The sequence below is a fragment of the Cervus canadensis genome, chromosome 5 (assembly GCF_019320065.1).
Source record: "Cervus canadensis isolate Bull #8, Minnesota chromosome 5, ASM1932006v1, whole genome shotgun sequence".
NCBI classification, from domain to species: Eukaryota; Metazoa; Chordata; class Mammalia; order Artiodactyla; family Cervidae; genus Cervus; species Cervus canadensis.
Genome location: NC_057390.1, coordinates 13,906,353 through 13,929,094, shown reverse-complemented (window position 1 = coordinate 13,929,094; position 22,742 = coordinate 13,906,353). Strand labels below are relative to the sequence as shown.

Sequence of the window (22,742 nt, the reverse complement as noted above, 5' to 3'; positions counted from 1 at the left end):
GACTTTTGAACTCTGTGGGAGAAGGCGAGGGTGGGATGTTTCGAAAGAACAGCATGTATATTATCTAAAGTGAAACAGATCACCAGCCCAGGCGGGATGCATGAGACAAGTGCTCGGGCCTGGTGCACTGGGAAGACCCAGAGGAATCGGGTGGAGAGGGAGGTGGGAGGGGGGATCGGGATGGGGAATACATGTAACTCCATGGCTGATTCATGTCAATGTATGACAAAACCCACTGCAATGTTGTGAAGTAATTAGCCTCCAACTAATAAAAAAAAAAAAAAAAAAAAAAAAAAAAAAAAAAAAAAAAAGTCCATACAGTCAAAGCTATGGTTTTTCCAGTAGTCATGTATGGATATGAGAGGTGGACCATAAAGTAGGCTGAGCACTGAAGAATTGATACTTCCAAATTATGGTTCTGGAAAAGACTTTTGAGAGTCCCTTGGACTGCAAGGATATCAAACCAGTCAATCCTAAAGGAAATCAACCCTGAATATTCTTTGGAAGGACTGGTGCTGAAGCTCCAATACTTTGGCTACCATCTCTTTGGCAAAGAGCTGACTCATTGGAAAAGACCCTGATGCTGGGAAAGGAGAAGAGGGCGGCAGAGGATGAGGTGGTTAGATAGCATCACTGACTCAATAGACATGAATTTGAGCAAGCTCTAGGAGATAGTTTGCTCAAACTCATTTGGAAGCCTGGTGTGTTGCAGTCCATGGGGTCACAAAGAGTTGGACACAACTTAGCAACTGAACAACAGAATTGTCCTAGTTTGCAGGTTTTTCCCTGTCAGGACTTTGAATGTATCATGCTGCTCCTTTCTTGCCTGCAAAGTTTCTGCAAGTAATCAGCTGAAAGCCTTATGGAGGTTCCCTTGTATGTAACTCTTTGTTTTACTCTTGCTGCCTTTAGAATTCTCTTTAACTTTTGCCATTTTAATTATGATATGGCTTGACATGGGTCTGTTTTGGTTCATCTCGCTTGGGACCCTCTGAGCTTCCTGTTTTTGGATATCTGTTTCCTTCTTTAGGTTCCGGACGTTTTCAGCCACAATTTCTTCAAATACATTTCGATATTCTGTTTCTTTTCACCTTCTAGAACCCCAGTACAATGTGTCTTGATGTGTGTCTTTTTGAGTTCAACTTTTTCTGAACTCTCTGGGCTTCCTGGATGTGGATTTTTTGTTTCCTTTCCTAGATTAGGGAGATTTCAGCCACTATTTCTTCAAGAAAATTTTCTGGTTCTCCTTCTTTATCATTTCCTGCTGGGATCCCCATAATGTGAATATTATTCCTCTTGATGATGTCCCCAAAGTCCCTTAAAATATCTCCATAAAAAAATTTTTTTTTTCATGTTTTTGCTCTGTCTGGGTGAGCTCCTTTGTTTTGTTTTGCAGCTCACGGATTCATTCTTCTACCACATCTGGTCTGCTGTTAAACCCTTCTGTAGTATTTTTCAGTTCAGTTGCAACTTCTGTTTAGCCTTTTCTTGTGTTTTGTCTCATTATTGAAATTATCACTATGTTCACTAACTCTTTTTTTGTTGTTGTTCATCAATTCTTTAGAATAAGATGAGTGGTTTATGACACACTCTTTGGCAGGTAGATTTCTTATCTCCATTTTATTTAGCCCTTTTTCTGAGGTTTTGTCTTAATCTTTTGAATTGAACATATGTCTCTGTATTCTCATTTTGCCAGATTCTCTGTTTCGATATATTAGGTATATCAGCTTTTCTCTCAGCCTTGAAGCAGTAGCCTTATTTAGGAGATGTATTGTGGGGGTCAGAGGCGCAATCTTGCCTGGCCACCATAGCCAGGTGCTCAGAGTGTCCCCCACATGTGCTGCATGTGACTTTGTGCTGTTTTGGGGCTGTGGCTGCTGCTGTGGTGCACTGGGGTGTGGGGCTGATCCCGGAATGGCTGTGGGGCCCAGTCACAGCTGTTGGGATGTACTGGTGGGTGGAGCTCTCCCCAGGACCAGTTGCAGGCCTCAATCACAGCTACTGCATTGTGCTGGTGGGTGGGGCTGGCCCCTGAATTGACTGTGGGGCCTGCACTTGACTGCTGTGTATGCTGGTGGGCCTATCAATTGAGCTGCTGTAACATATAACCAAAGATCCATCTGGTCAAGGCTGTGGTTTTTCCAGTGGTCATGTATGGATGTGAGAATTGGACTGTGAAGAAAGCTGAGTGCTGAAGAATTGATGCTTTTGAACTGTGGTGTTGGAGAAGACTCTTGAGAGTCCCTTGGACTGCAAGGAGATCCAACCAGTCCATCCTAAAGGAGATCAGTTCTGGGTGATCATTGGAAGGACTGATGCTGAAGCTGAAACTCCAGTACTTTGGCCACCTCATGCGAAGAGTTGACTCATTGGAAAAGACCCTGATGCTGGGAGGGATTGGGGGCAGGAGGAGAAGGGGACGACAGAAGATGAGATGGCTGGATGGCATCACCGACTTGATGGACATGAGTCTGAGTAAACTCCGGGAGCCAGTGATGGACAGGGAGGCCTGGCGTGCTGCGATTCATCGGGTCGCAAAGAGTCGGACACGACTGAGCAACTGAACTGAACTGAACATATAACCAGGGCCCAGATGTGGGCAGGACTGTCAGTGGGGTACACCCACTCACACTAAGAGATTAAAGGGAGAATTTCAAAATGATATATGATGGTTCTATTTTTAGCAAGGTAGCCTGAGATGGCAAAAATGGTCCTGCCAGTGTCTCAGTCTCCAGGAATCATTTCAACTTGTTTCTACTCTCTCTGGCTGATGTTTCAAGATTACTAAGTGGGTAATCTTTTTTTTTGTTGTTGTTATATAACCAGTAACATTTTTATTTTTAATTAATTAATTAATTTATTTTACTTTACAGCATTGTATTGGTTTTGCCATACATTGACTTGAATCCTCCATGGGTGTACATGTGTTCCCCATCCTGAACCGCTCTCCCACCTCCCTCCCCATCCCATCCCCCTGGGTCATCCCAGTGCACCAGCCCCGAGCATCCTGTATCATGCATCGGACCTGGACTGGTGATTCATTTCACACATTTCACATAATTTACATGTTTCAGTGCCATTCTCCCATATCATCCCGCCCTCACCCTCTCCCAGAGTCCAAACAACTGTTCAATACATTTGTGTCTCTCTTCCTATCTTGCATACAGGGTTATCGTTACCATCTTTCTAAATCCCATATATATGCATTAGTATACTGTATTGGTGTTTTTCTTTCTGGCTTACTTTACTCTGTATAATGGGCTTCAGTTTCATCCATCTCATTAGAACTGATTCAAATGAATTCTTTTTAATGGCTGAGTAATAGTCTATGGTGTATATGTACCACAGCTTCCTTATCCATTCGTCTGCTGATGGACATCTAGGTTGCTTCCATGTCCTGGCTATTATAAACAGTGCTGCGATGAACATTGGGGTACATGTGTCTCTTTCAGATCTGGTTTCCTCAGTGTGTATGACCGGCAGTGGGATTGCTGGGTCATATGGCAGTTCTATTTCCAGTTTTTTAAGGAATCTCCACACTGTTCTCCATAGTGGCTGTACTAGTTTGCACTCCCACCAACAGTGTAAGAGGGTTCCGTTTTCTCCACATTGTCTCCAACATTTATTGCTTGTAGACTTTTGGATAGCAGCCATCCTGACTGGCGTGTAATGGTACCTCATTGTGGTTTTGATTTGCATTTCTCTGATAATGAGTGATGTTGACCATCTTTTCATGTGTTTGTTAGCCATCTGTATGTCTTCTTTGGAGAAATGTCTGTTTAGTTCTTTGGCCCTAAGTGGGTGTCCTTTACCTATGGTCCATGTGCTTTTCAATTTGGTGTTTCTATACTGGTTTTAGGGGTTGGGTGAATTTGCATATGAGGCATTTAAGAGTGGGTTTTTCTAATCCCTGTAATTTCCTAACATTTCTCAGTGTATTCCTCATTGGTTTTCAAAGCCAGTTGTTTTGGAGGCTTATCTCTCCTTTGGTATGATCTAGAGGTTGCGGTGCCTACTATGGAGTTTGAATCCCTCAGTCCTCAGAGAATAGATCTCTGAGGAGTGATTGTTTTTTATTGTGAATCACCACAGTTGGGATAAGCCTTTCCCTTAGCAAGAACATCCCTCTGCCTCTTCAATGTGTCTCAATTCTTTCCTTTTACACTTTCTTGTGGAGGCTCTGTTCATCTAGTTTCCAGGTCTCTTTCCAGGGGAATTATTCCAAATGTAGTTGTAGATTGGTTGGGTCCATGGGAGGAGGTGAGTTCAGGATCTCCCTACATTACCACACAGAGCCCTTCCCTCAATGATTCTTTTCACCATGAAACACATTAAGTAAATGCCATAAAGAAGTAATACTTCATTATGATTTTAGGCAAAGACTCATCAATTTACTTGACAGAACAGTTTGTAATCAGAAAATTGCACATGGAACAGGTTTGCACAACATATTTGGAAGAGCCCCAAACATTTTGCCTTATGTACATATGCTAAGGGCTTCCTCAGTGTCTCAGTGGTAAAAGAATCCATCTGCAATGCAAGAGATGCAGGAAACATGGGTTTGATCCCTGGGTTAGGAAGATCCCCTGAGAGCATGGCAACCTACTCCAGTACTCTTGCGGGGAAATCCCATGAAAAGAGGAGCTTGGCAGGCTATGGTACATGGGGTCACAAAGAGTCAGACATGACTGAAGCAGCTGAGCATGCATGCACATATGCTAAGCAAGAAGGGTGAAGAAGCAGCATGATTCTCTAGTCTGGTGTATATGTGTATGATTCTATATGTTTCAAAATGTTCTTATACTTAGTTTTTATTTTATTTTGTACCAATTATGTTTTTCTTTTCATTGTTGACTGCATTTTGAATCTAAGATATCCACATTCCAGCAAATGCTAAAATATTTATGAACATAATGATGCACAAAGAAATCTCTGCTTTCCAAACTACACCAACTACCACTTATTATCAATTTTTCTTTCTCCTCTTTAGTGAGTACAATAAACCTTCTTTTTTTTATTCTTTTTTTTTCATTTATTTTTATTAGTTGGAGGCTAATTATTTCACAACATTGCAGTGGGTTTTGTCATGCATTGACATGAATCAGCCATGGAGTTACATGTATCCCCCATCCCGATCCTCCCTCCCACCTCCCTCTCCACCCGATTCCTCTGGGTCTTCCCAGTGCACCAGGCCCGAGCACTTGTCTCATGCATCCCACCTGGGCTGGTGATCTGTTTCACTTTAGATAATATACATGCTGTTCTCTTGAAACATCCCACCCTCGCCTTCACCCACAGAGTTCAAAAGTCTGTTCTGTACATCTGTGTCTGTTTTTCTGTTTTGCATATAGGGTTATCATTACCATCTTTCTAAATTCCATATATATGTGTTAGTATACTGTAATGTTCTTTATCTTTCTGGCTTACTTCACTCTGTATAATGGGCTCCAGTTTCATCCATCTCATTAGAACTGATTCAAATGAATTCTTTTTAATGGCTGAGTAATATTCCATGGTGTATATGTACCACAGCTTCCTTATCCATTTGTCTGCTGATGGGCATCTAGGTTGCTTCCATGTCCTGGCTATTATAAACAGTGCTGCAATGAACATTGGGGTACACATGTCTCTTTCAGATCTGGTTTCCTCAGTGTGTATGCCCAGAAGTGGGATTGCTGGGTCATATGGCAGTTCTATTTCCAGTTTTTTAAGAAATCTCCACACTGTTCTCCATAGTGGCTGTACTAGTTTGCATTCCCACCAACAGTGTAAGAGGGTTCCCTTTTCTCCACACCCTCTCCAGCATTTATTGCTTGTAGACTTTTGGATAGCAGCCGTCCTGACTGGAGTGTAATGGTACTTCACTGTGGTTTTGATTTGCAAACCTTCTATAAATTACATTGTAAGTACACATTTTATTTATTCTTTTAAAAATCATTAAATATTGGGAACTCCCTGGTGGTCCAGTGGTTAGGACTTCTTGCTTCCCCTGCAGGAGGCATGGGTTCAATTCCTGATTGGGGAACTAAGATCTTGTAAGCTTCATGGCATGGCCAATTTTTTTTTAAATGCTGTATATTATGTATATAATGTTAATTCAATATGAATTGACACTTTTTTGGTGAAATTATTTCTTTATTTTGGCTTGAAATGTATCTTGATTTTTCTCATTGAAGTTAATGGAATGTTTACCCATTTAACATCTTTTCAGTTAGCAAGCTTTTGATGAATGAGTTAAAGTTGTTAGATGATAGAGTTCACTGCAATGCAGGAGACTCTTGTTTGATTCCTGGGTTGGGAAGATCTCCTGGAGAAGGGATAGGCTACCCACTCCAGTATTCATGGGCTTCCTTGGTGGCTCAAGAGTAAAAAATCCTCCTGTGATGTGGGAGACCTGGATTTGGTCTCTGGGTTGGGAAGATACCCTTGAGAAGGGTGTGGCAACCCACTCCAGTATTCTTGCCTGAAGAATCCCCATGGACAAAGAAGTCTGGCGGGTTAGAGTCCATGAGATCACAAAGAATCAGACACGACTGAGCAACTAAGCACAGGTGAGAGACAGATGTCCTGATATTCTTGTTTATAATGATTTAGCTACTATATAACAATAATCATTGGAACTAAGAAGTGAACTCTTCCCCTGACCTGCAAATACATTAAGTTCAGCTCAGTTCAGTTGCTCACTTTTGTCCAACCCTTTGCAACTCCATGAATCGCAGCACGCCAGGCTTCCCTGCCCATCACCAACTCCCAGAGTTTACCCAAACCCATGTCCATCGAGTCGGTGATGCCATCCAGCCATCTCATCCTCTGTCGTCCCCTTCTCCTCATGCCCGCAATCCCTCCCAGCATCAGGGTCTTTTCCAATGAGTCAGCTCTTCGCATCAGGTGGCCAAAGTATTGGAGTTTCAGCTTCAGCATCAGTCCTTCCAATGATCACCCAGGACTGATCTCCTTTAGGATGGACTGGTTGGATCTCTTGCAGTCCAAGCGACTCTCAAGAGTCTTCTCCAACACCGCAGTTCAAAAGCATCAATTTTTCGGCACTCAGATTTCTTCACAGTCCAACTCTCACATCCATACATGACCACTGGAAAAACCATAGCCTTGATCAGATGGACTTTTGTTGACAAAGTCTCTGCTTTTTAATATGCTATCTAAGTTGGTCATAACTTTCCTTCCAAGGAGCAAGCATCTTTTAATTTCATGGCTGCAGTCACCATCTGCAGTGATTTTGGAGCCCCCCAAAATAAAGTCTGACACTGTTTCCACTGTCTGTCCATCTATTTCCCATGAGTGATGGGACCAGATGCCATGATCTTAGTTTTCTGAGTGTTAAGCTTTAAGCCAACTTTTTCACTCTCCTCTTTCACTTTCATCAAGAGGCTTTTTAGTTCCTCTTCACTCTCTGCCATAAGGGTGGTGTCATCTGCATATCTGAGGTTATTGATATTTCTCCTGGCAACCCGGATTCCAGCTTGTGCTTCCTCCAGCCCAGCGTTTCTCATGATGTACTTTCTGTGTATAAGTTAAATAAGCAGGGTGACAATACACAGCCTTGATGTACTCCTTTTCCTATTTGGAACCAGTCTGTTGTTCCATGTCCAGTTCTAACTGTTGCTTCCTGACCTGCATACAGGTTTCTCAAGAGGCAGGTCAGGTGGTCTGGTATTCCCATCTCTTTCAGAATTTTCCACAGTTTATTGTGATTCACACAGTCAAAGGCTTTGGCATAGTCAATAAAGTAGAAATAGATGTTTTTCTGGAACTCTCTTGCTTTTTCAATGATCCAACAGATGTTGGCAGTTTGATCTCTGGTTCCTCTGCCTTTTCTCAAACCAGCTTGAACATCTGGAAGTTCATGGTTCACGTATTGCTGAAGCACGGCTTGGAGAATTTTGAACATTACTTTAACAGCGTGTGAGATGAGTGCACTTGTGCGGTAGTTTGAGCATTTTTTGGGATTGCCTTTCTTTGGCTTGGAATGAAAACTGACTTTTTCCAGTCCTGTGGCCACTGCTGAGTTTTCCAAATTTGCTGTCATATTGAATGCAGCACTTTCATGGCATCATCTTTCAGGATTTGAAATAGCTGAACTGAAATTCCATCATCTCCACTAGCTTTGTTCGTAGTGATGCTTTCTAAGGCCCACTTGACTTCACATTCCAGGATGTCTGGTTCTAGGTGAGTGATCACACCATTGTGATTATCTGGGTCATGAAGATCTTTTTTTGTACAGTTCTCCTGTGTATTCTTGTCACCTCTTCTTAATATTTTCTGCTTCTGTTAGGTCCATACCATTTCTGTCCTTTATCGAACTCATCTTTGCATGAAGTGTTCCCTTGGTATCTCTAATTTTCTTGAAGAGATCTCTAGTCTTTCCCATTCTATTGTTTTCCTCTATTTCTTTGCATTGATCAGTGAGGAAGGCTTTCTTATCTCTCCTTGCTATTCTTTGGAACTCTGCATTCAAATGGGAATATCTTTCCCTTTCTCCTTTGCTTTTCGCTTTTCTTCTTTTCACAGCTATTTGTAAGGCCTCCTCAGACAACCATTTTGTCTTTTTGCATTTCTTTTTCATGGGGATGGCCTTGACCCCTGTCTCCTGTATAATGTCACGAACCTCCATCCATAGTTCATCAGGCACTCTGTCTATCAGATCTAGTCCCTTAAATCTATTTCTCACTTCCACTGTATAGTCATAAAGGATTTGATTTAGGTCATACCTGAATGGTCTAGTGGTTTTCCCTACTTTCTTCAAGTTAAGTCTGAATTTGGCAATAAGGAGTTCATGATCTGAGCCACAGTCAGCTCCCGGTCTTGTTTTTGCTGACTGTATAGAGCTTCTCCATCTTTGGCTGCAAAGAATATAATCAATCTGATTTCAGTGTTGATCATCTGGTGTTGTCCATGTGTAGAGTCTTCTCTTACGTTGTTGGAAGAGGGTGTTTGTTAAGACCAGTGCGTTCTCTTGGCAAAACTCTATTAGCCTTTGCCCTGCTTCATTCTGTACGCCAAAGCCAAATTTGCCTGTTACTCCAGGTATTTCTTGACTTCCTACTTTTGCATTCCAGTCCCCTATAATGAAAAGGACATCTTTTTTGGGTGTTAGTTCTAAAAAGGTCTTGTAGGTCTTCATAGAACCGTTCAACTTCAGCTTCTTCAGCGTTACTGGTTGGGGCATAGGCTTGGATTACCGTGATATTGAATGGTTTCCCTTGGAAATGAACAGAGATCATTCTGTCATTTTTGAGATTGCATCCAAGTACTGCATTTCAGACTCTTTTGTTGACCATGATGGCTACTCCATTTCTTCTAAGGGATTCCTGCCCACAGTAGTAGATATAATGGTCATTTGAGTTAAATTCATCCATTCCAGTCCATTTTAGTTCGCTGATCCCTAGAGTGTCAACATTCACTCTTGCCATCTCCTGTTTGACCACTTCCAGTTTGCCTTGATTCATGGACCTAACATTCCAGGTTCCTATGCAATATTGCTTTTTACAACATCTGACCTTGCTTCTATCACCAGTCACATCCACAACTGGGTATTGTTTTTGCTTTGGGTCCATCCCTTCACTTTTTCTGGAGTTATTTCTCCATTGATCTCCAGTAGCATATTGGGCACCTACTGACGTGGGGAGTTCCTCTTTCAATATCCTGTCATTTTGCCTTTTCATAGTGCTCATGGGGCTCTCAAGGCAAGAATACTGAAGTGGTTTGCTATTCCCTTCTCCAGTGGACCACATTCTGTCATCACAACTGATTTGCTTTGTTGTACAGCAGAAAGCAACACAACATTGTAAAGCAATTATCCTCCCATTAAAAAGAAAAAATCAATGGACATGAGTAAAAAAAAAACCTGAAAAAAAAGAGGTTAGTTATACACAGAAAAAATTGTGAGTTATAATTTATATATATATTAGTTGGTCAAGTGTAAAATTGCAAAGTATATATTAAACAGAAATTTAAAACCAGTTATCTGATCTATTAGTTTTGGTTGCCAGTGTTCAGTATTGTTTGTTGGTGGTCAACATCCAAATCCCTCCCTTCTCTGATCTCCTTTCCAGGACTGGCCTGAAGAATATTCCCTTGCAGCAAGTTAGGGTTCTGGACATGATTTAGGTTCTGCCAGTGAGAGACACTCCCCTGAGGCTTAGAATACAAAAGGGACATGGTCAGCCTACTTGTCCTGGTGGTGGCCATGTGAGGGCTCTGCAGAAGCAAGCCTTAGTAGCTGCCAGAACCTACTTTCCACTGTGTGTGTTCACCAGCTTCATGGGACTTGTTAAAAGGCTGACGGCAGTTTCTAGTCCTCTGCAACTCAGTTGCAGTGGTGTGACTATGAAGTCAATACTGAGGTGATTGAAACCCAGTAGCAGTGTCTTGAATTTACTCCAGCCCCTTGCAAACAATATTTTAATTCCCTGCATGACAAATCTTCCTGCTAGAAATAATTCAAGTAGTTTCTATTTTTTGCACTAAACTGTGACTAACTTCCATCCCAGCATGTGCATGCACATACACATACCCCATGTAAATTTTAGTTCTTGTGGGATTATCAATGAAAGCTTCCTGGCCACAGCATGGTCACATGATGTACTCCGTGAAGGGTACATGAGGTACCTTTGGAGAGTGTTTCTTCTAGGAACATGACTTAATCAGTGGTTGAATTCTTTTAGGAGAATGATCTCTTCATAGAGGAATCTACTTCTTACATTGCAAGAACTAAGGTATGGCTAAATCTGGAGCTGCTGGAATATGCTGCCTAAGAATGAAGCAGAAGAAAGCAGAGCTACTAGATGATGAGTAGGTGAGTGTAGTGATGACGTTTGGAACCCTGGATCCGGGGCTGAGGCTACCTTTGCTTGAAGCTATCTTTTGGACTTCCCAATAAGAATATAAATATTATATATATATATATCTTGCTTAAGCTAGTTTGAGATTGGTTTCTATCACTTATATCTTAAAAACTACTGCCAATTATAGTATTATCATACCTATTTTACTAATATAGAAAATCAGTCTCAGAAAGGTTATCAGATGCTCAAGGTAATACAACTCAATATTATGGTAGGGGAAAGAACTCATGTTTAGTTGCAAGTCTATTATCTTATCAGCTATGCTATACTGCTTTTAAGGAGCTCACATTATAACAGAAGACATGGCCATGTGAACAGAAACTTGTGAGAACTGTGACAAGTGATTTAGTACAGATGCAGAAAGTACTGTGAACACATGGAAGAGAGAGTAATTAATTCTTTCCGGGAAAGATAGGAAAGGTCAGTGTGAGCTAGGTTTGGAAGAATGCTTAGGAGTTTTCCAAGCAGATAAGATGAATTTTGGTGTTACATAAATGAGAATTCCTGAATCTAAAAATTTAGATATTTTTGCCATTCATTTATTTGTATAATCTGCCTTTTAAAAATCTATTTCTCATAAAGCTCTATAATAACAACAAAAAATCAAAATATTAGTTTCATTGGTAAAGTTTCCTTGGAGAACACAACCTTGACCTGTAACCCTATAAGACTAATACTTTTCTCTTGGATTGAACTGGCTTACCCAGAATAAGGTGGGGGAGCAAAATTACTTCAAGTCTTCCCTCTTTCAATTACCATGCCAGAGCTTGTTTCTATAAGCAACACTTAGAAGAGAGAAGATTGCTAGTATTACAGTGAGGGCTGCTATGAAGACAAGAGACAGGACCCCAGACTACATATGCATTTATCCTTCTCTAAATCTCCCACTCCTCCCTACCAGATACCTGATACCTAACATTTTGTGTGACTTTTTGGCTAATGTTTTTGAGATTCACCCATGTTATTGTATATATGTTTCCTTTGCATTGATGAATAGTGGCCCAAAGTATAGCTATACCACAATTTTTTTTTAGTTCATTCATCTATTGGTGAACATTTGAGTGGCTTCCAGTTTTGGACTATAATGAACAATGTTGCTTTAAACATTCAATTACATGTTTTGTGTGGACACGTGTTTCCTTTCTTCTTGGGTAAATACTTAAATGAGAGGAATTACTGGATCACATGATAAATGTGTGTTTAACTTTCTAAGGTACTATATACCATTTTCCCAAGTGGTTGTACTATTTTACACCTCAATGTATGAGATTTCAAGTTGTTACACATCCTTGTCAACACTTAGAATTTCACTCTTTTAACTTTTAACCACTCTTGTGGGAATGTAGTAGTATCACATTGTGTTTTAGCTCACATCTTTCTGATGACTAATAATGTTGAGCATATTTTCATGTGTTTATTGAATATTTGTAGATCTTCTTTGTGAACTATCTATTAAAATATTTTGCCCATTTTAATTGTGCTTTATGTCATCTAATGATTGAATTGTAAAAGTTATTTACATACTCTGGATACAATTCCTTTGTTGAATATACATGTGGTAAAAATGTTTTCCAAGTGTATGGCTTGCCATTTAGTCTTCTTAACTGAATCTTTGGAAAAAGGAAAAAGTTTTTAATCTTGATGAAGTTGATATTTATAATTTTTCTTTTATACTTCATTCTTTAGAGTGTCTCATTTAAGAAATCTTTATCTAACTCAATGTCACAAAGATGTTATGCTGTATTCTCTTCTAGAATTTTATTAGCTCTAACTCAAACATTTAGATCTATAATCTATTTTAAAAGTTGATTTTCTATATAATATAAGGGAAGAGTTGAGGTTTATTTTTTTCATAGAAAGATCCAACTTTCCAGCACCATTTTCTCTATTGAATAGCTTTGGTAACTTTTGTTGAAAATCAAACTATAATACAAATATACAGTACTTCAAACAGTATGTATGGATATTAAAATAGACAAATAGATCAATAGAGTGCAACAGCAGGCCCAGAAATAATCCTCTGCATATACAATCAACTGATATTTAACAAGGGAGACAGCACTCAATTGGGAAGGGACAGTCTCTTTAATAAGTGGTGCTGGGAAAGCTGGAAATGCAAAAAAATTTAAATTGGACACCTTTCTTATACTACTCAAAAATTAACTTGCAGTGGGTTAAGGACTTTAACATAAGATCTGATGCCATAATTCCTAAAAGAAAACAAAGAAGCTCCTTGACATGAATCTTGGCAATTATTTTTTTTTGATATGACATCCAAAGCACAAGCAACAAAGAAAAAATTTAACAACTGGGACTACATCAAACAAAAAGTCTTCTGCACAGCTAAAGGACCAGTCAACAAAATGAAGGCAACATATGGGATGGAGAAAATATATGCAACTCATATATTGGACAAGAGGTTAATATCCAAAATATATAAAGAACTCGCACATCTTAATGATGATGACAACAGCAACAGACAACTCAATTAAAGAATGGACAGAGGAACCAAATAGAAATTTTTGCAAAAAGAAATACAAATGGCTAATAGACAAATGAGAATTTGCTCAACATCACTAACCATTAAGGAAAGAAAAATCAAAACCATGATGAGATATAACCTCACACCTGCTAGAATAGTTATCATCAAGAAGAAAAGAGATAATAAGTGTTGGCAAAGATGAGGAGAAAAGGGAATCCTTGTACAGTTACTGGAAATGTAAATTAGTTCAGCTACTATGGAAAACTGTATGGAGGTTCTTCAAAAATTAAAAATAGAACTGCCATAAGATCTAGCACTTCCACTTCGGGGTATATATACTAAAAGTATGAAAGCTGGATATCAAAAAGATATCTGCACGCCTATGATTTTTACAGCATTATTTCTCTTTTATAAAATTTGGAAATATATCAGCCATTATTTCTTTGCCTACTTTTAATATCCCCATCTGTGTCTCTTGTCCTTGTCTGTTACATTGTAGAGATTATGGGTTATATTATTTTTCTCTTATGAATATCTTTCCCTTTGTTTCCCAAGGAAATGATGGTAATTTCCTTGGCTGGGCTTGAACTTCAAACTTCGTTTATTCTGTCTCCATTCAGAACTTTTGTCTTAAGCTGAATTGCTTTGAGTCTGTTCTTCATGTGTGCAGATGTGGTAGACAGAATTTGTGAATTCCCTCTCTGGCTGTTTGCTTCCCAGGAATATGGTAGGTTTTTCCCCATGTGTCCTCGTTGCTTCTGTGTAGACTAGTCAAATTGCACTTAGTCCAGGCTAAGAGTCTCACAGAAGAGGAACTTATGCCTATAGCTGTCCACATCCCCCTTCCATGTGAACACAAATGCCCCATCAGTATCTGTCTGCTGCTGTTGATTCTCCAGTACCCTCAGGTAGTTTTTCCTCTTAGGTTTTTATCATTGCTTTCTGCTGTGTGTGTGTGTGTGTGTGTGTGTGTGTGTGTGTGTGTGTGTGTGTGTGTGTGAATATTAGTCCATCATGATGTCTGGCAGCAAATCTCCTTATCTTCATTTTTGAAGGGTATTTTCACTGGATATGAAATTCTTGATTAAAAAAATTTCTTTCAGCACTTTAAATATTTCATTGTCTTCTGGCTTGAGTATTTTCTGAGAAATCTGTTGTACTTATTGCCTTTGTTCCTATATGTCCTTTCTTCTGGCTACTTTTGAGATTTTCCCCTATGTGACTGGTCCTCAGAAATTTGGTTATGATATACCTTGGTGTGATTTGAGTGCGTATGTTCATCTTGGTTGAGGTTTATCAGGGTTCTTGAATCTGTAAGATGGGGTTCTAATCAAATCTGGAAAGTCTTCAAATATTGTTTCTTCAATTTTTTTTTCTGTTTCTCTTCTTTTTATGGGATTCTATTACATATATGTTAGACTTTTTTATATCATCCCACAGGCCACTGAATCTCCATTTATTTTCTCCTCCCCCTACAACCCCAATATAGTTTTCTCTGTGTGCTTTCTTTTAGATAGTTTATTACAAAGTCTTCAAATTCATTAATCTTTTGTTGTGAAGTGTCCAACCTATGATTAATCACACCCAGGGAATTTTTCACTTCAAACTTTTTTCATTGTTCTTAATATAAATTCCATTCTTATATCTTCCATTTATCTCATTATACTCATTTACGAAATCCTTAAGCATACTGAGTATACTTAAAATAGGTATTTTAGAGTATTTGTCTGTTAATCCAATATCTCTCATTGGTAGGTCTGTTTCTATTGACTGGTTTTCTTCTTGGTTATGTGACACACTTTTTTTGCTTCTTGACATATGTATGGTGAAGAATTAAATTTATCCAAAGAGTGATCGAGTCTTTATGCTAGCCACTTGTGGATAACCTCTAAAACCTTGGGATGAAGAATTTGGTTGGTCTTTCCCTGTTTTAGAAAGTGGCCTTTAAATCCTCGGAATTTCCTGAGTAATAGGAGTATCTCTGCTATTAATGGAGGCCCTAATAGTTTATTCTAGGTAGATGAGTCAGAAGGACATCTGGCCATGCCAGAATGACCAACGGTGTGATTAGAAGGTTAGCATTTTGAGCCACATAATATCAGCCTGACCTCTGAGGAGCGAAGGGGGCTGGAAATTGAGTTCAGTCACCTGGCCAATGATTCAACTGATTGTGAATGAAACCTTAATGAAAAATATGGACACCAAAGCTTGGATGAGCTTTCTTGGTAGGCAAGACACTGCATAGGTTACACACTGGTATACTGAGAAGGCAGTAGATCCTGGCTCCATGGGGAGAGGACAGGAAAACTTCGTGTTGAGACCCCCCCCTCAACACAATCTCTCCTTTTAACTGGTTCTGATTTATGTCTTCTTGCTATAGTAAAGCTGTAATCATCAATATAGTGCTTTCCTGAGTTCTGTGAGTTACTCTAGTGAATTACTGAATCTGAAGGATTAGTGGGAACCCCCACATTTGTGGTGAGTTGTTCACAAGTATTGTGGCCTGGACACCCCTGAACTTACTGTGTCTGAAGTGAGGGCAGTCTTGTGGAGGACTGTGTCCTAAACCTGTGAAGTTTGGCTTAAGTTGAGTAGGTAGAGTTGGAAGTCAACACAACATGTCTAGCAACTTGGGGGATGCTGAATATTGTGAAGGCTACATTGTTACTTGTCTGTTTTAACTATTTTCCTTTAAAGAGGGTTGGACCTTATTAAATTACTTGTGACTCATCTTGATCTTTTTGGGGGAATTGATATAACATTTTTTTAGGAATGTGGGGAGTTCACCTTTCAGTGTCCTATCTTTTTGCCATTTCATACTATTCATGGGGTTCTCAAGGCAAGAATACTGAAGTGGTTTGCCATTCCCTTCTCCAGTGGACCACATTCTGTCAGATGAACTTCCAGATGTTCAAGCTGGTTTTAGAAATAGCAGAGGAACCAGAGATCAAATTGCCAACATCTGCTGGATCATTGAAAAAGCAAGAGAGTTCCAGAAAAACATCTATTTCTACTTTATTGACTATGCCAAAGCCTTTGACTGTGTGGATCACAATAAACTGTGGAAAATTCTGAAAGAGATGGGCATACCAGACCACCTGACCTGCCTCTTGAGAAACCTGTGTGCAGGTCAGGAAGCAACAGTTAGAACTGGACATGGAACAACAGACTGGTTCCAAATAGGAAAAGGAGTACATCAAGGCTGTGTATTGTCACCCTGCTTATTTAACTTATATACAGAGTACATCATGAGAAATGCTGGGCTGGAGGAAGCACAAGCTGGAATCCAGGTTGCCAGGAGAAATATCAATAACCTCAGATATACAGATGACACCACCCTTATGGCAGGAAGTGAAGAAGAACTAAAGAGCCTCTTGATGAAAGTTAAAGAGAAGAATGAAAAAGTTGGCTTAAAGCTCAACATTCAGAAAACTAAGATCATGGCATCCGGTCCCATCACTTCATGGAAAATAGATGGGGGAACAGTGGAAACAGTGGCTGACTTTATTTTTCTGGGCTCCAAAATCACTGCAGATGGTGATTGCAGCCATGAAATGAAAAGACTTGGAAGGAAGTCTTGGAAAACTTAGAAGGAAAGTTATGACCAACCTAGATAGCATATTAAAAAGCAGAGACATTACTTTGTCAACAAAGGTCTGTCTAGTCAAGGCTATGGTTTTTCCAGTGGTCATGTATGGATGTGAGAGTTGGACTATAAAGAAAGCTGAGCACCGAAGAATTGATGCTTTTGAACTGTGGTGTTGTAGAAGATCCTTGAGAGTCCCTTGGACTGCAAGGAGATCCAACCAGTCCACCCTAAAGGAGATCAGTCCTGGGTGATCATTGGAAGGGCTGATGTTGAAACTGAAACTCCAATACTTTGGCCACCTGATGCGAAGAGCTGACTCATTCGAAAAGACCCTGATGCTGGGAGGGATTGGGGGCAGGAGGAGAAGGGGATGACAGAGGATGAGATGGTTGGATGGCATCACCAACTCAATGGACATGGGTTTGGGTGGACTCTGGGAGTTGGTGATGGACCGGGAGGCCTGGGATGCTGTGATTCATGGGGTTGCAAAGAGTCAGACATGACTGAGTGACTGAATTGAACTTAACTAGGAATGTGGTCTTCACTTTAAAAATAAATTAATCCTATCACTAAAGCATGACCTTCTGGGATCACTGCTGAATTTTCCAGGTGATTTCTCTTTCTCTCTCTGACACACACACCAGCCATACCCCAATCGCCTCTTACATCAAGCTTTCATACTTTGGACCATTATTCCCCTGCCCTAATCACCCCAGTGCCAGGTACCAGACAACTAGAATTAGCCCCTACAATCAAGAGCACATGGAAAATATTCAAACTAGCCAATCCTAAACCTGCTTACCTAACCCTGTCCTTTCCTTCCTGCAGAAACCACAATAAAAGGTCTTGTCCACATTTTCCTCTCACTCCCTCTGCCTCCTGACTGATCCTGATTCTTCCCTATGTGGTGTTGTATGGCTTGCTGTGTCTCCCATTTCTAGGGATCTGTGAGTATAAACTTCCTTCATGATGGTCATTTCCGTGTCTGCCAGATTAAAACAAATCTTCAGTATCACTAACACACACAAGGTAAATGCTGTATGATTATATTTATGTAAGTTTCAAAAGCTGGCCTAAACATTTATGGTGTTACAAGTCAGGGTGGTGGTTATTCTGAGAGGGGACGTGAGGAGGCCTGAGGGGAGCTTCTGCTATGCTAGTAATCAATTTCCTGATTTAGGTGCTGGTTGTAAGAATGTATTTAGGTTGTGCAAATCGATCAAGTTGTATATTTCTAATTTGGGCACTTTCTTTATGCATGTAATATGGAGCAGTTACATTATTGGTTCCACTATGCCTCTCCCCGTATCCCTGTCCTTTGCAGTGTAACTGCAATACTCTCCTACTCTGACCTTGGAATCCATAATGTGACTTGATCTGGACAATAGAACAAATAGAAAGTAAAGGTGTACTAGCTTTTGGCCTGAGCCTCAAGAGGTCTTGTGTGTTTCTTGTCCTTTTATGCTTCTGTTATTGAGATTGTATAGATGTGATGGGGCTAGCTCACTCATGCTAGGATGAGAGCCATGTGGAACAGAGCTGTCTCAGCTAAGGTTCTCCATCCAAACCCAGCCTGGAGCAGGCCTCTCTCAGTTGCAACACAGATGAATAAATGAGCATAGTTAAGGTCAGTTGAGCCTAGCCTTGAACACCTGACCTCTATCTGACTCACAGATGTGTGATCTGAAGTTAACTGACTTCTACAACAGTTTGTTATGCAGCAAAAGCTGACTGATACAGTAGTGGAAAAAGATGATGAGGACCAAAATTAGGCAAAGTTGTAAGAAGGGAGAATTGAAACAGGAGAAATTTAATTTTTAAAAAAGTATTCCATCAAACTGGGCTTGAAATGTCACATTACCTATTATCCTGATATGGTATGGTACCAAGAAATCTAGTTTCCCAGTCTGCAAGCCAGCCTCCCAGGGAGGCTGTGGCTGTATTGAACGGAGAAGAGGAAACTGGGAACACATAGGGAGGATCTGGGTGTGGATGGAGGAGAGTGGAGGGGAAGATAAACGAGTTTATTTTTGGGTATGGTGGAATTTGAGGTCTCTGAAGGAAATCCGAGTGGAGTTGTCCAGCAAGGAGGAAATGCAGATGAGAAGCTCCAGTCTTTGCTGGAGATCTAGATTTGAGTGTTCTCAACTAGAAGGTAGTAAATGAGGAATCTGGAACTGGATCTGGAAAGCCAATGCAGACACAACTCTAGGTAGCTGTGAGAGCTGATGTCTGGTCACTCCATGGAGAGTGCTTCAGGTAGTATGGGTGGGTCCTACATGGTGATCAACTGAAACTGCAGCGTATTTACAATTTAATTTTTAACCTATCAGGAAAGTGATAAATACCTCTTCAGCAAGCAGAGGGCTCCCTGTCACATTAAAGCATTACCATACACCAGGAATCAGGAAACAGCCTCAAACTGAGCAGTTGAAACGCTGTGTACCTTTCGTTGGAATACCTGGTAGGAAATGTCAGGAGTGGATGGAGAAATATGAATGGGGCTCCTGAGAGGCAGTTAGTGGGAGCAAAAGGAGAAGGATGAAGGAAGCACCCAGGAAAATGGATAGAGGGAAAGGGAAAGATTGGGGTGGAGCCTGAAGTAGGGACAAGAGGAGAAAATTAATAGGGATGAAGCAATCAAGGCAGATGGGACAAGAAGACAAGAAGATAAACAGTAGGTGGGAAGAAAAGGCCACCCTGGGCGGAGGAAACTGGGTTGAAGAAAGAAGAGGAAAAAGGGGCACAGAGCATATGAAGAATGCAGCCAAGGAAGCCTGGGTATGGAATCAGAGATGGGAAAAAGATATATTTTTATTTTTTGACCATGCCCAGTGGCATGCTGGATCTTAGTTTCCCAACTAGGGATCAAACCCCTGCCTCCTGCAATGCAAGTGCACAGTCCTAACCACTGGACCACCAGGAAATTCTCAGAGAAGGGAAGACGAAGCAGATAATGAAGGAAATGGTGAAGGATGAGAGACGCGCTGCAAACAGCAGGGAGAGAGAGAAAGAAATGCGTCTTAAGAGTTCAGAGCGCAGCTGCAGTTCGAATGGCAACATGTGGAAGTCGATTCATCCACCCTAGATGAGGGACTAGCCTCTTTAATGCAGAAAGACCGCGGAGGCAGTAGGGATGGGGAGAGGATGGTAACTATCTGGGGGCGAGGCGGTGCGAAGGGTCACTAACCGAGGAACGCGGCTTCGGGACACAGAAAGCCTGGGGAATGTAGGATGTACCCGGATGCTGGGCCCCGGGTTGGAGGAAGGACGCAGGGCTGAGTGGAAGCAGGAGGAGAGCGAAGGAGCACACGGAACCGGAGGGGTTGGGGAGACCCTGGTGCTGATTGTCAGTGGGTGGGGGTTGCGTGGCGGCCACACACTGTGTGTTACGGCCGCAGAATCACCCTGGCTAAGTCGTACCTGTGCTTTTCTCTTATTTCCTAGTCTCAGAAGTTGCAGCATCAGAGGCTGATGGGTGAAGAGCAAATCTTCGAAGGGCACTTAGAAGCTGAGAAGGTTGGCAGGCGATGGAGAGGGCGCGCGCGCGAGCGAAGGCGCTAACATGGGCTAATGGAAGGGCCCGGGACACGACGTTGGCTCCACGAAAGCCTTCGTCCATTCTCCGCCTGGCTGCTTCCCAAAGTGCCAGCCTTGTGAAAGGGGCATCGCTGCGAGCCTAGCCAGGGCTGACCGCACCGGGATGGGAGGTAGGATGCAGGGGCGGGAGCCAAGGCCGAAGGGGCGGACGCGGGGTGGCGTCTAGCTCTCCATAAAGGGACCGCGGGGGCCTCGCTCTCTTCTGTGCTGGTAGCGGCCACCGGCAGGGAACACGGCGCGATGTCTGCTCGCTGCCAGCAGAGTCCGGTGCTGGCAGGCAGTGCCACTTTGACCGCCCTGGGGGCACTGGTCCTGTACCTCGCGAAGCCTTCCGGCTACGGGAAGTACTCGGAGAACCTGATGCCCGCGGCTGTCCGTCTGCCCGCCCGCGCCGCCTGGTTCCTGCAGGAGCTGCCCTCCTTCGCGGTGCCCGCGGGGATACTCGCCTGGCAGCCCAGCTCTCTCTTGGGTCCGCCTGCGACTGTGCTTCTGGGCCTCTTCTGCGCACATTACTTCCACAGGTAGCGTTTTCCTTTGAGGGCGCGGAGTGGAGCGCACCGCCAGGCTCCCGGCGTCCAGGAGCGCAGCGCGCGGGGCGCATGGAGGATCGCAGAGAGGCAGTGCGGGCGGCTGCAAGGAGCGTGGAGTGCGGGGCCGGGGGAGCATCCGGCAGCGCGGGGCTGCGGGCCGGACGCGGGCTCGTGGAGAAGCGATCGCGGGCAGACGCCGCCTCCGCTCTCCGCGGCTCCGAGCGCTTCTCAGGTGTGCTGCGAATCCTTTGACTGCGCTGCGGGAAGAGCGGGGCGGGAGGCGCCCTGGAAGGCTCAAGCTGGGCAGAGCTCTTGGCCCAGCGGTAACCTCTCCGATTCCGCGCGATCGCGTGTCGCCTGTGGCGTCTTGCCCATCTCCCCTTCTCGTTCGTTCTTCACCTTTCCTTGACAGGGTGCGGGCGGGCTGGTTTTGAGGTCTTGAGGGAGCCCAAGTATTGGCATTTTCCGAAGGAAATGTAGCTCAGAGGCTCTGGATCAACTTATCTCGTTAGGGAGATGGGCAGAGCCAGACTTAAATGGTGGGAAAGAGAATGCAATGGGAACCCACGGGCCTGAGGGAGAGTCCCACTTCTCCGGGCCCACGGAAAAGGGACCGCGCTCACCACCAACCCGTTTCATGTTCCCCTGGTACATAAGTGTGAATGAGTTGAAGTTAACTTAGAGCCCAACTGTTCTTCTGAATGAAAACAGTCCCAAGTTCAGGAGAAATTTACCTTCTGGTCTGAAGACGGAAAGGAAAGAAACCAAGGGATTTCAGGATTTGGAGAATGACTGCTCAAAAGAGACTCATAGGGGAAGGAACAAGCGCTTGATTCAGTTGCCCACCATGCCGAGTCATTTGCCTCCTGCAGTCCCATGTAGCCCCGTTGTAACCTTGTGAGATCTGCATTTACTGTGCCCATTTTATAGACAAAGAAACTGAGGCTGTTTAAGGTTAAGTGGCTGAATGAAAATGATACAGTTAGTGCCCAGCCAAATTAAAATCTAAGCCTGTGAAACTCTGTGGCTCAAGACCTTCCCACCATGCTACATGGGTAGATATTCTGTAAGGAGAAAACAGAATTCATAGACAGAGAAAAGTTGCCAAACCAAACCAAGAACTGGAACAGAAGCACAGCCTTTTTTGAATAGAGAATTTATGGGATCAAAAAATCAAGGAAATCTAGGTTAGGCATTAGGGTAAACAATTTGTCTCAAAGCTGAAAGGCATGATCCTCTCTCATAATGGATCATGAAGGAAAAGCGATGCCTCATTTTGGGAAAAAGAAGTGTAGAAGAACAAGTTTTAAACTGTCTTTTCTTATAACCTCTTCTTATCCTCTGGATCTTTTTTATTGGGTAAGTTTAATATTTAAGCAATTTAACTGAATTCTCACTCTTTTAATAATTATTGCCAAGCAACCATTTTATAAATGGTTGTCCTTTCTGGATTTTATTTTACCCAGCTTTAAGTGGTTTAATTTGCACAGAAAGAAAGACTTTAGATGCAGAAGGCTAGAGACCAGCTTTTGACTTCACTTGTTTTCTGAAAGCATATTTAACAGAAAAAATGTGATTTTTATCAGAATGTTACTTTTAGAACCATAAACAATATTTTTATGAGTTCATTTCATCTTACAGTAAAGTTTAGTGTTTTCTTACAATCCTTTTAAAAAAGA

General features: G+C 42.0%; 1 protein-coding gene across 8 annotated transcripts in view; it reads left to right on the top strand.

The window, feature by feature from the left end:
- Window positions 1–20,707: 20,707 nt before the first annotated feature.
- SRD5A2 (steroid 5 alpha-reductase 2) overlaps window positions 20,708–22,742 on the top strand; it is a 48,212-nt gene continuing 46,177 nt past the window's right edge. For 3 of the 8 annotated variants that reach the window (XR_006269384.1, XR_006269383.1, XM_043468250.1), the window contains exon 1: window positions 20,712–21,054. Coding sequence is in view for 6 of the 8 variants with exons in the window: in XM_043468250.1 (XP_043324185.1) it covers window positions 20,774–21,054 (281 nt within the window). In the remaining 2 variants the exon portion in view is untranslated. Of the gene's footprint in view, window positions 21,055–22,742 lie in introns of all 8 variants that reach the window. The other 5 variants (XM_043468255.1, XM_043468254.1, XM_043468257.1 and 2 more) reach the window with 3 other exon arrangements.